This window comes from Leuciscus leuciscus (genome assembly GCF_965113295.1).
Source record: "Leuciscus leuciscus genome assembly, chromosome: 25".
Lineage (NCBI taxonomy): Eukaryota > Metazoa > Chordata > Actinopteri > Cypriniformes > Leuciscidae > Leuciscus > Leuciscus leuciscus.
In genome coordinates, this window is record NC_138724.1 from 14,651,885 (window position 1) to 14,664,948 (window position 13,064).

The following is a 13,064-nucleotide window of genomic DNA, read 5'->3' on the forward strand; positions in this document are numbered from 1 at the left end:
TTAGCATGCACAATTAAACATCCAATACTGATATACCAAATACAGACAAACAGACAGACAGGGAATGGATGGATGGATGGATGGATGGATGAACGGACAAACTTATATGATAGATAGATGATAGATGGATGATGGATGAACAGACAAACTTATATGATAGATAGAGGATGGATGGATGGATGGATGGATGGATGGATGAACAGACAAACTTATATGATAGATAGATGATAGATGGAAGATGGATGGATGGATGGATGGATGAACAGACAAACTTATATGATAGATAGATGATAGATGGAAGATGGATGGATGGGATGGGATGGGATGGAATGGATGGATGGATGGATGGATGAACAGACAAACTTATATGATAGATAGATGATAGATGGATGGATGGATGGATGGGTGGATGGATGGATGGATGAACAGACAAACTTATATGATAGATAGATGATAGATGGATGATGGATGAACAGACAAACTTATATGATAGATAGATGATAGATGGAAGATGGATGGATGGATGGATGGATGAACAGACAAACTTATATGATAGATAGATGGAAGATGGATGGATGGGATGGGATGGAATGGATGGATGGATGGATGGATGGATGGATGGATGAACAGACAAACTTATATGATAGATAGATGATAGATAGATAGATGGATGGATGGATGGATGGATGGATGAACAGACAAACTTATATGATAGATAGATGATAGATGGATGATGGATGAACAGACAAACTTATATGATAGATAGATATAGATGGAAGATGGATGGATGGATGGATGGGATGGGATGGGATGGAATGGATGGATGGATGGGATGGGATGGGATGGAATAGATGGATGGATGGATGGATGGATGAACAGACAAACTTATATGATAGATAGATGATAGATGGATGGATGGATGGATGGATGAACAGACAAACTTATATGATAGATAGATGATAGATGAAAGATGGATGGATGGATGGATGGATGGATGGGATGGGATGGGATGGGATGGATGGATGGGATGGAATAGATGGATGGATGGATGGATGGATGGATGGATGGATGGATGGATGGATGAACAGACAAACTTATTTGATAGATAGATGATACATGGATGGATGGATGGATGGATGGATGGATGGATGGATGAACAGACAAACTTATATGATAGATAGATGATAGATGGATGGATGGATGGATGGATGGATGAACAGACAAACTTATATGATAGATAGATGATAGTTGGATGGAATGGATAAATGAACAGACAAACTTATATGATAGATAGATGATAGATGGATGGATGGATGGATGGATGAACAGACAAACTTATATGATAGATAGATGATAGATGGAAGATGGATGGATGGGATGGGATGGGATGGGATGGGATGGGATGGAATGGATGGATGGATGGATGAACAGACAAACTTATTATTATAGATAGATGATAGATGGATGAACAGACAAACTTATTATTATAGATAGATGATAGATGGAAGATGGATGGATGGACACAGATAGATAGATAGATAGATAGATAGATAGATAGATAGATAGATAGATAGATAGATAGATAGAACCTTCTAAGGCCAACATTTCTGTCAAATTTAGATAAAGGAAGGACCCACCTATCCTGCTGCAGATGGTGACCAACAGCTCCCCCACTGTTTTGGAGTCATCCACCATTATGGTTTTGATGGTTCCATCCAGCATTTTGATCTTCTGAGGTCTTTGTTTTTTCTTGTACTCCAGGACGTCCTGTGAATGACAAGAATAGCAACTGAAATTAAGCTTAAAATCAGAGTGGAAATAAAAACTTTTACAAAAGTCTGAAGAGAATGCAGATACATCTAATAACGTGATTTACCCCATTCCGCAGCATGTAGTAATCAAGGGTGCGCCCTGATTCCAACCAGATTCCTTTCCTGGGGTCATCATCGGACAGGAAGAGCCCGTAATCTGATGCTGCAATCATTTTTTTACATAATTAAAACAATTCCTTGCCCCATGGAACTAGATACCTAATCAAAGAGATCCTGTTAGGTCTACAAATATGGTCATGATAAATATCAAACTCTTCATTAAACCACAAACCAATTCGTCAATTTGAAACAATTGACATTTATAATATGAATCCAATTCATTGCGGCCACGACAATCTTATAACTGTAGCTGTGCGTATAATGAATGTACAATGAGTGGCAGAGCTGTAGACTCATCCTGAAGTGATGACTCCTATTGAAATGATAGCGCATACAAGTCCATTTCGCAAGCTCCCGCGAGCAGGGAGCATAAATGTTTGAGTTTGTGGCGGTTTGATGACTTGAGTGTCGATGGAAAGAGAGAGAGAGTGCACTTATCTATCCGACTCAGTCTGAAGCAGAACTGGTGATCAGCTGAGGTTGCACATAGTGTAACACTTTACCGCCCAAGTTTTGACATGATGGATAAAGAAACAATCTGCTGATGTGAAGCAGCTGGTATAAACATTTAGTCTGAAATCCAAACTTCTGTCAAGCTCTGCAGATTTTTGTGAAATTTAGACTATACCCCCTGCCCCTAGTGTGTTTAAGCAACATTAAAAAAAGAGAGTTGTATTCTCAGTTTCTCTAACATGTTGTGATGTAATTTAAACCCAATCCCAGTAATTCCAAAGATTTTTCCTTAGAATGTGTGTAAAAAGTGATGTATTAGGGATGCACCGATCATCATTTTTCATGGCCAATACCAGGTGCCGGTTTCTTTTTCGTTTGTTTAAGCTTACTTGTTGTTTATTTGCTCTACACCAGGCCAAACCGGCCTTAAATCTCTAGCCATTTGAAATTAGAGGCAACCACTGCATTTTAATCACAATTCAAACAAAGATGCTACACACATGTAGCATGAACAGTTGTTTTTTAATTTCAAGATTTAAAGCAAAAACAGAATGGTCTGACTTTATCTTTGTGAAATTATGCTACATAAGACACACCTGCCCAAAACAAAAACAGCAGACGGACCGAATGAAAATGCAAATTCACTCTCTGACAGTAGGTGGAGCTTATGGAACAGCAGTAATTTCGATTCCTTAATTACCACTGTACGGAAAGCAGCGCTGCCCTTATAAACACTACTTTAATAGGCATTATATTACATGAAGACAGTCAGTTACCTTCAGAGTAACATTAATATAAATGCCCACCATAAATTCAATATTCATATTTGGTCACACTTTAGATAAGGGTCCAATTCTCACTATTAACTAACTTTTTTCTACAACTTTTGCTTTAATAGTTAGTAAGGTAGTTGTTAAAGGGGAACTATGCAGGGTTTTTTTTAGCTTAATTTACAGCTTCGGAGTCATTGGAATGGTTATATGACTTTTTTCGGGTTGAATGGTGGTCTTCTCGCACCCCCGTAACGCCTGTGAGCGGAAAAACCACCCTTGCAACTTTGGGCCGGAAGGCCGCCGCGTAATATCAGGTCTCGCGATGTAACGAATTGCTTTACGGCACTGCACACATACACTATCTAAACATTTATATGCTAGCCTTCTGTGTATCATACATACCTCAGTGGACATGGCTCCTAGAAAAAAAATGCACATGACCAGAGGGAGAAGATGGGAGGGGGGGGAGAGTCGCCAACGAGTTTTGACGACAGTGATGTCAAATATATATTCCGAAGCTGTAGGGGGAGCTCTATAGAGAAACCCGCAGGCAAAAAGCGAGAAAACAGCGAAGAAATTACCAAAACTGCATAGCGCTGCTTTAAGTTTAGGTACAGGGTAGGGTAGGATTAAGGGCCATGGCCATGTAGCATATGGTCTAGAAAAATTCAATAATATGTGCTTTATACGTACTAATAAACAGCTAATATCCTAGTAATATGCATGCTAATAAGCAACTGGTTAATAGTGAGAATTGGATTCTAAATTAAAGTGTTACCTTATATTTTTCTTCCAATATTTTGAGCATCGCGAACAGTGAGCTTGTTGTGCCTTGTTCAGTATCTGCTGGCACATCTGCTTTCGTCTTTATGTCTTGTCTTCAGCGTGTCCTGTCTCTGGCCTGTGTTAACGTGCTATTTAAAGACTTTGTAATATTTTCACAAAAATGACATTTTGGGAAATGATTGCAATGCAGTTTGTGCACAAATCCGGAATAGAGATCGGCCAAAATAAATATGTTCCGATTTATGGCCGGTTGACCGGTGCGTCTCTAGTCAATATGGATAAATAAACATTCCTGGTGTTATTTTTAACAATTCAGCTTACATGCAATTTGAACAGCTACTTCACCAAAAAGAAAGATAGTACTATCTCTAAACTCACACCACTGGTTGTGTTGTTGTCTGGATGGTTGTGTTGTTGTGTCTGGCTGGTTGTGATGCTCAAACAAACAGAAATGTTTGGATAGTGTCACAGAGCCACAGCGTTGCAAATGTTGTTTAACATTGACTTCAAAGGAGGGGGTTGTATTTCTCGTGGAAGAGTATAAAATGGCGGGAAACATGGAGGAATGTTTTGTAACTCTTACCTTGTCCACTTTGGGCCTCTGGAACTCTCTCTCTGATAATCCGGCAGGCGTCGTAAACCGGAGTTGAGGGCTCAAACTGCATTGTCTTGACCACATTGCACTGTCGCACGCAAATCTTCAGCGACAGGGCCACCATCGTGACTGCTGCTCGAATGGGAGCACCCACTAGCACACCTGTAAAGAAAAAAATCTGTCAATTTCTCTGAAACTATCAGCACCCATCTAGGGGTGGGCGATCTTCCCAAAATCGTCAGATCGCCCACCCCTATACCCATTCATTCTTTGAGGTCCACAAAACTACGTCAAAACATGCTTTATCTGGATTAACTGGAATATAAGTAAATGTGAATGCAAGTTTTTGCAATTCAGTTCAGCTCTAGCACTGATTAATGAAATATGCCTGCCACTGAAGATAAGAGAGAGAGATCAGAGCTTTGTGTAGGCTTACAATATGAGCTCCTTACTGTCAAGAGGCGTCTGTAATGTAGTTATTAGATTAGTAGAACAGCACTGCCCTTTAAATACTGAGCACAGGAAAAGATTCTACTGCCAACTGGGTGTTTAGCCTAAGCTCACTCAAACTCTACCAAATATCACATCTATGAAATGTAATCTTTGCACAAGAGAGAAACCTTCAAGTTTAAAAAAAAGCAGGAAAAGTGATTACAGAGAGACTGAGACCAAGTATAACTTTTGTGAATTATGGTAGTATGGTTGATTTGCTCCTACAGTACAGTTCAAAGACGTCAATAGAGACCAGCAACAAGTCTAGAGATCAGACTCATAACCAACATCAGGCTCAGAGCAGAAATCAGATTTGCAACCGAGATCAGATTCAGAGCAGAAATCTGACTCGCAAATAAGATCAGATTCATACCAGGGATCTGACTCGTAAGAGAGATCAAATTCAGAACAGAGGTCTGACTTGCAACTGACAGGAGATTTGTATCAGAGATTTGATTCGTAGCTGAGATCAGATTTGTATAAGAGATTTGACTCATAAAAGAGATCAGACTCGCAATAGAGATCAGATTCATAACAGAGATTTGACTTGTAACAGATCTGACTCAGAGCAAATATCAGATTCAAAGCAAAGATCAGACTTTTAACTGAGATCACGTTTATAACACAGAACAAATGTTTCCTAACAGAGATCAAAACTGTTACTGAGATCAGAATCGGATTAGAGATTCGACTCATAAATGAGATCAGCTTTGTACAAGAGATTTTAATCTCAATAAAGATCAGATTCATACCAGAGATTTGACTTGCAACAGATCACACTCAAAGCAAATATCAGATCTGTAAGAGATCAGATACAGAGCAAAGATTTGACTTGTAACTGTGGTCCGATTAAAACCAGAGGTTTGATTCGTAACAGAGATCAGACTCGTAACTGACATCAGAATTGTATAAGATATTTTACTTGTAGCAGAGGTCAGACTCGCAATAGAAATCAGATTCATACTAGAGATATGACTCGCAACAGATCAGTCTCAGATGAGAAGCCAGATTCAGAGCAGAGATCAGACACGTAACTGAGATCAGATTAATTCCAGAGATGTGACTTGCTAATGAGATTAGGATAATAATAAAGATCAGACTCGCAAGCAAGATCAAACATTATGATAGAATCAAATAAAACTAGATTGTACTGTAAATGTTAAGTAAATACTAAAAAGACCATCAAAGCGACCATTCTGAACAGCCAGGAATCTCAATCAGACAGTCCAGCTGAAGCGATTGAGAGTAAAGTAAGATGTGTCTGATAGTATCTCACCAGGGCCAGGAACACTTCAACAGAAGACAGAGAGGACTAATCTTTTTTTGATAATGGACTTGTGAACGAGCTCCACATTGTCTTCTCACTCAGTCACCAAGCTTGCGTGCGCGTACACTCACACATACACACTCAATAATAAGTAGGGAAAATAGCTCTGTATAGTCCTTTCATTCCTAGTAGGGCACACAGGGGACATGCAGAGGTTTTGTGTACCAGATGAGAAGTCCCACTGAGACCACACACACATATACACATGAGAACAGAATTAAAACTTGCCAAATGCTGCATGTGAGTAATAATTAGTCTTTTAAAATATCATATAATTTGACCTTTCTATGAAAATAGAAAATAGTTAGTTCAGGTGGTAAAATTTCGTATGGTGTAACTCCCCAAAAACGTAATATTTCGTTTTTAAATTTAACCTTGAATAAATCTATTTGAAATTATATTAAAAAAACATATGAAACAAATGAGCCAAGTTGATTTTGAGCCAAGATGAGACACTTTTATGTCTCATACATTATTGAACCTTGAGCTGAACTGTATGAACAATCGTCTAACTTTCCTGATGTATTGGTGGGCACAATGCAAATGACGGCAACAATGGCTCGTATATGACACTGAGTCCGAGAGATGGAGAACAAGAAAGACTGTGAGAGGGCAAACAAAGCAAGGTACCACCTGCCCCCTTAATCTCTCGTCTACAACCTTTAAGTAAATCCACACTGAGCACTCCCATTTCTCCTTCTAGCCCTGCGTGACAGACACTGCAAAATACCTCTCATTTCTTCCTGAACCTCCAGCCAGGCTCAAAGCATTCCACCTCTCACACTGCTCAACCCCTAAACAGCATGTGACTCTCTACATTCACTTATAATTGACTCCTGGGGGACACCGGAAAAGCAAGAATCACAACAGTAATATAAAAATTAACCAAAACTCTGTGCACTTTTTCACACTTTTGAATGATTGTGATGGAAAATTTAGGGAATGGATTTAAATGAGGTCAAATTGGTGCATTCAAGTCATGTCGGAAAGATCGCATATCGAGTTCAACGCACATGAACGGCACCAGAAAGTCGTAAATACAAGTGGGAAAATATGGAAGTTGGGGGGCGTGTCAGTGAGAAACTTGTCAGAATACCAAAATACTTAAAGTTAAAAGAGTTAAAAACCTTGCTGTATTTCTGTGTAGTTTGTTAAGAGATGGTACACCGCCATCTTACTCAGTTCCCAGTAGGACTTGAACGCACCAAATGTAATTTTAAGCTAAATGTCAATAGAGTTCGGCTTTCCAAAGCTCACCACCGCAATGCTATGTGGTTGGCTGCTAAGCTATTGCTAGTTGGTTTCTAGGGTGTGATCTAGGTGATAACTTAGTGGACTCTCCCCGTGTCACTATGATATTCTGGACCGCAGATATGGCATGAGTGCCCTATCAGATGAAATTCATTGTCCAATTCTGAGGACACAGATTCTATAAATATCTAAGTCTAACTTTAAGAACTTTAAGAATTATAAACGGTTAAGAGATTTGATTTGCTGTCTGCATTTAAAAACTAAAAGAAACCCAAACTCTTTCCTTAAACACCACCCCCTGGGATTGATTTAATCATAGAGACTAAAAGGTGGAGCTGGGGTGGTGGAGGTTAGCCAGAGGAATTGTAAAAAGGATGAGGTAAGCAGCTGTTTATATAACTTTAATACTACACTCGTTCCATCCAAATCTTTCATTTGGAAATCTCTAGTTTTGACGTAACTTCTACAAGGACTGCAAGATGACAAATCCTATTTGCTGATAATTTCCCTTGATATTAATTTCGACTTTATCTTTTCTATTCTAGTTTTATTGCCTCAGTGAATTTACAAAAACGTATCTTGTCTGTGACCCTAGCAGAAAGTTCAACGAGATCAGCCAATTAGCCAGTCCCGCCTCTGCAACAGACATGAAATCTGACATAATGCTTTTCAGAGCATCATCTGCTTTTAACGTTGGACTTTAAAGTGCCTCTCAAGGGCATACTCCCTAAACAAAGCCAGAGCCTCTCCACAACAGTGGTCATATTAAGTTATGCTGTTGAATTTACAAAAAAAAAAAGCAAGAAGTTTCCGGATGTAGACAAAAAGATGCACGAAAACATGTTTTGGGATGCAGTCGTAAAAACTGGCAATTCAATTGGGCCGAGGGAGAAGATGGGGCCATCTGGAAGGGATTGTGGTGTGGTGATTTGCAGTAATAACAATAGCAAAGAGCAGAGCCCCAGAGGCCACTAGTCCTGAATTCATTAAAGTGTGTGTGATTGGAAGGGGAGTGTACTCTGAGTTAGGGTTGTGCGTGTTTGCCGTGTTATCAAAATCGTAATAAAATCGCAAAGTGAGCATGCGCGATTTCCAAACTGCAGAAAGCACGATTTTTCCGGCAAAGATTTTTATCGTGAAAACATGTAAGAAGGCAAAGAAACAGGAAGGGTGAATTCAGGACAAGATAAATAAATAAACATCCATGGTTTGGGAATATTTTGGATACAGGAGAGATGATGGATCATAGAGCCAGGTTGTTTTCAAGAATGTTAAACTATCGTTGCGGCAAAACATTCCCACAGAGCGCGTTTTTGCGGTTGAAAACACAAGACTCAGATTTATAGATGCATTTTTTAAAAGTTTTTACCTTGAGTGCCGCGTATAAATGCAGTGGCATGCACGAGCGAGCTGCAGCAAAATACGGAACAAGTGTTAAAGACATCCGTCTAGGGCATGTTTACATAGAAATACAATGGCACATGCCGAACCAGGTGAACAAAAATTTAAAAGGGAATTTGCGAACTGCCAAAAAGCATAAAGAAATAGCCGACGCCAATCACGTATCATTTATGCAAAGATATGGTGCCCGCAAATATCGTCAGTAGTAAAAGTATGTGTGTAGGGAAATACTGTTTCAAAACCATGATTAAAATATAAATTTATTTTAAAACGCAATATTGATAAAAAAAAAAAAAATGTATGAAAGAATTTTTATAGTCCATATTGCACAGCCCTACTCTGAGTTATCTGGTTCTTCGCACCTGAATAGGTATTACAGAACAGGAAACAAACTATAAGTCTTGGATTGAGGTGCATGAGTTCATCATATTTTGCTTATCTAGACTTTTGACCATCAGAATAAAGTTTGGTTTACACTGCAGCTTATTTTCACCATGACTGTGCCATATACATTGCTTTACATTACAATGTTTATGAATAACTTATACATTTTTTACAATTAATACAGTTTTTTTTAAAGTGTTGTTTATATTGTTAGTTTACAGTAACATACACATTTCAAATGTTAAGAAATGTATGTCAGTGGTTCTCAACCAGGGGACTGGGACCCACTAGAGGGTCTCAAAAAACTTCCAAGCTCAAGGTGACATGAATTATTTAAAATAAGACAAAACATGCATTAAAATAAGCTAATATTATATTAGCTAATATCACATATACATAATACTTTGTACAATTAATACAGTTTTCTTAAGTGTTGTTCAGAAGTCCTTGTTGTAGCAGCCTGAGAACTTGTAAAAACTACTTTTTTTTCCAGCAGTGTAAAAAACCTGTTCACCTCGACACCAGGAAATTACACAAAGACAGTAAATAGCTGTGTCCCAATTCAGAGGTTGCATCCTTCGAAGGACACAGACTTCAAAGGCCACGCCTTCTAAATCCACAAAGGTCGAACTGAGTGTTGTTAAATGGGATGGTCTAGCCTACGGATGACTGAGACAGCTGTTCACAACCTGTCTAAATATGTTCACTTTGGTCCATTTACGTACATAATAAAGAGTATAAACCACCCATTAAAAACCCATCTTAGCAAGATATAAGCCAACATTTGAACTGTTTTCTTTTTTTAGCATTTGTATTGTTAGATATTCAAGTAAGTTGAAACCCAATACTTTAAAAGTGTGATTTGGCATTTTCTCTCTCTCAAAAAAAAAATCCAGTCAACACAGGTGCACAATGAATCTATGCTGCAAAGAATCCTCTTGTTCTATTCTTTGTCGGCCTTCAAATGCAGCCTTTAATGGATGCAGCCTCTGAATAGGGACGCAGCTAATCAGATTTTAACTGCTAAAAGCCAGGTTGTGTCTGGCAAAATCAATCAGCTCTCGCCATTTTTGTGTACAATATGCATCAAAGTGATTGACTAGTCCATGGCTGGTCTGGGCATATGACATCTAAAGCTACGGTTCATCTAGAACCATTCGGTGATGTCAGCACGTACAAATTTGTCTTCTGCTAAGTCTAAACCATTCAATATGTGTTGCTATGAGCATTCTGTTTACGCACATTACTGACAGACATTACCGCTTTTTAATTGTTAAGAACTTCCCTAATACGTTTAATGACAGTATTGCCAGATGTTCAAATAACCCTCCCTCTCTGAACATCTAAAAGCAGTGAGTCACAAATTCTTACGCTAATGACCACACTGTGTGCGAATGTGCGTCTATGTGCACTCCCAAACCATTTTCTCATGCCCCAGTTGGTATGAGAGTCAGGCCCCATAGAGAAACAATCTGGAAGCGTTTGTACTCGGAACCGGAGCAAGAATCCCGAACGGCTTTGGGAGATGGACCCAAGAACCTCCAGCTGTGATTTGTAAACATCACCAGCCAGCTGCTAGCAATGAGAGACCGGGATTGGTTGCGTTAAACAAGGCCTATCTTTGTGAGACTTACTTTTATTATAAACATTGGCTCGGCAACAAAGGAAGGGCGATCTCAAAGGTAATATTGACGAAGGTTTAATAAATGGAGGGATGATCATAGGTCTTGCTCTTCTTTACATCATATTTTGGTCAAATGAAAACACACATCCATTTAGGGTTGGTCTGAGCGAACTTTAGTCTGGAAAGACAAACAGGAAATTTTGAGGGAGATTGAGATATGGAGAGACATGAGGGCGATCAACAGCACGCTCCCTCTCAAACAGACACAAACAAAAGAGCCCCGTATCACGGCGATCATCTGCTTTACCTAGCTGCTCTGGTATGCACTAGACATCACTAGATCACACGTGAATTTCTGACTGAAAGTTTCATTATGAGCTCATGTCCAGTTTTACAATCTGATGAGGCATTATTTAAGCATGTAAATAAATACTCTACGATTAAAGGGAAAGTTAATCCAACAAAATTATGTCATTAACTCACCCTGATGTTGTTCCAACACATAAGAGATGTTTAAGAACTGTTTTTGACCATTGAGACATTTTCCAAAATATTTTTTTTTCTGTGAGCAACAGAAGAACGAAAGTCATACAGATACAGGTTTGGAATGACATGAAGGTGAGTAAATGACGACAGAACTTTCATGTTTGAGTGGACTATTCCTTAGGTACCCCTTCTGCCCAACCTAAACACACAAAATAAATGAGACGATTGAGAAGAAACAGATTTTTCCCCTCACAGGAGAACTTAATTTTAAATCTCCACAAACCCCATTCAACTTCTCACTCCCCGGCCTTCAGATCACTGGGATCATCTGAAGAAACCGAACCAAAGCGGCTCATTATTGGACTGTATCCCTGTAATTTCCTGCTCTATCTCTCTTCGCTTATTTTTTCACCTGCTGTCTTGGTTCACTTACATACCTTTTTTCGATCAAGACATATCAGTACATGCTTGTGATTTGTTTCATGTTGTAGCCTTTTTTCCCCTCCATTTCAGTGATTGGAAAGAAATTGCAGGAAAATTATCGGAAGAAATGTACCGTGGAATCGTGGAAGCCATGCTCAAACTTACACCAGACACCAGCAATCATAGTTTAACATGTCAGATACTGTAATTTCATAGAAATCTAAGGGCTGGGTTATTTAGACCTGGGCCAGTAAGCAACTACCCATAACACCCTAGCAACAACCAATCAATCCCCTAGTAACTGCCTTGAAATACCACCCACAACATTCAAGCAAATGCCAAGCAACACAGTCCACCACCTATAATACCCTCACAACTGCTTAGCAAAGGCCCTAGAAAACACCCTAGCAAACTGCCTAGAAAACACCAATCACATCTTAGCATCTGCCTAAAACACCCATAACACTTTAGTAACCCCCTAGCAGCCACGTACAGTAGCAACTCCTTAGCAACATCCAGAACACTCTAGTAATGGACTGTCATGCTAAAACACTCCAGTAAACGAATAGCAATGTCTTAAAGAACATCACAGCAATAGGTTAGCATCCATCCAGAACACCCTGGCAACCACCTAACTGCAAAGCAATGTCTCTGGCAACCACTCAAAACTGAACTCATTGGACACTACCGCTGTTCAGCATTCTTATGGTAAGCGATTACTGATGTTAACGGTGCATTTAGATCCACAGCCACCCACAATGCCAAACTGCAAATGATGACATTCATATTAACAATCTCAGAGTCATAAGACTGGGAGTAATTGAAAAAAACATAAATCAGATAGCTTTAAAAACAGCTTGCCTCTCCATACACACATTAATCAGCCTTCATAAATACAGGAGCCATAAAGAGGCTTGTCTGAATCATTGCCATTGCTTCATTGCGATTCCTGTATTGTGGGTTGCTGCAGGGACGGAAGGGAGTCCAATCTATCTTAAGGGTGCATGTTTTGTATGCATTAAGCATGAAATTTAAGTGCATTGTGATTAGAGCAGAAATATGAGACAGAATGTACCATATGCACACAATACCCTGCCTTCCAGGGACTGGAAAACAAAGAGCTTCTTTTGTGGATCGA

General features: G+C 39.2%; 1 protein-coding gene across 2 annotated transcripts in view; it reads right to left on the minus strand.

The window, feature by feature from the left end:
• Window positions 1-13,064, minus strand: part of tln2b (talin 2b) — a 152,956-nt gene that overhangs the window by 85,012 nt on the left and 54,880 nt on the right. For both annotated transcript variants that reach the window (XM_082159833.1, XM_082159834.1), the window contains exons 2-4: window positions 4,527-4,700; window positions 1,877-1,974; window positions 1,638-1,767 (exon numbers count right to left, since the gene is read on the minus strand). In XM_082159833.1, coding sequence (XP_082015959.1) covers window positions 1,638-1,767; window positions 1,877-1,974; window positions 4,527-4,662 — 364 coding nt within the window. In that variant the 5' untranslated portion in view covers window positions 4,663-4,700. The remainder of the gene's footprint in view (window positions 1-1,637; window positions 1,768-1,876; window positions 1,975-4,526; window positions 4,701-13,064) is intronic.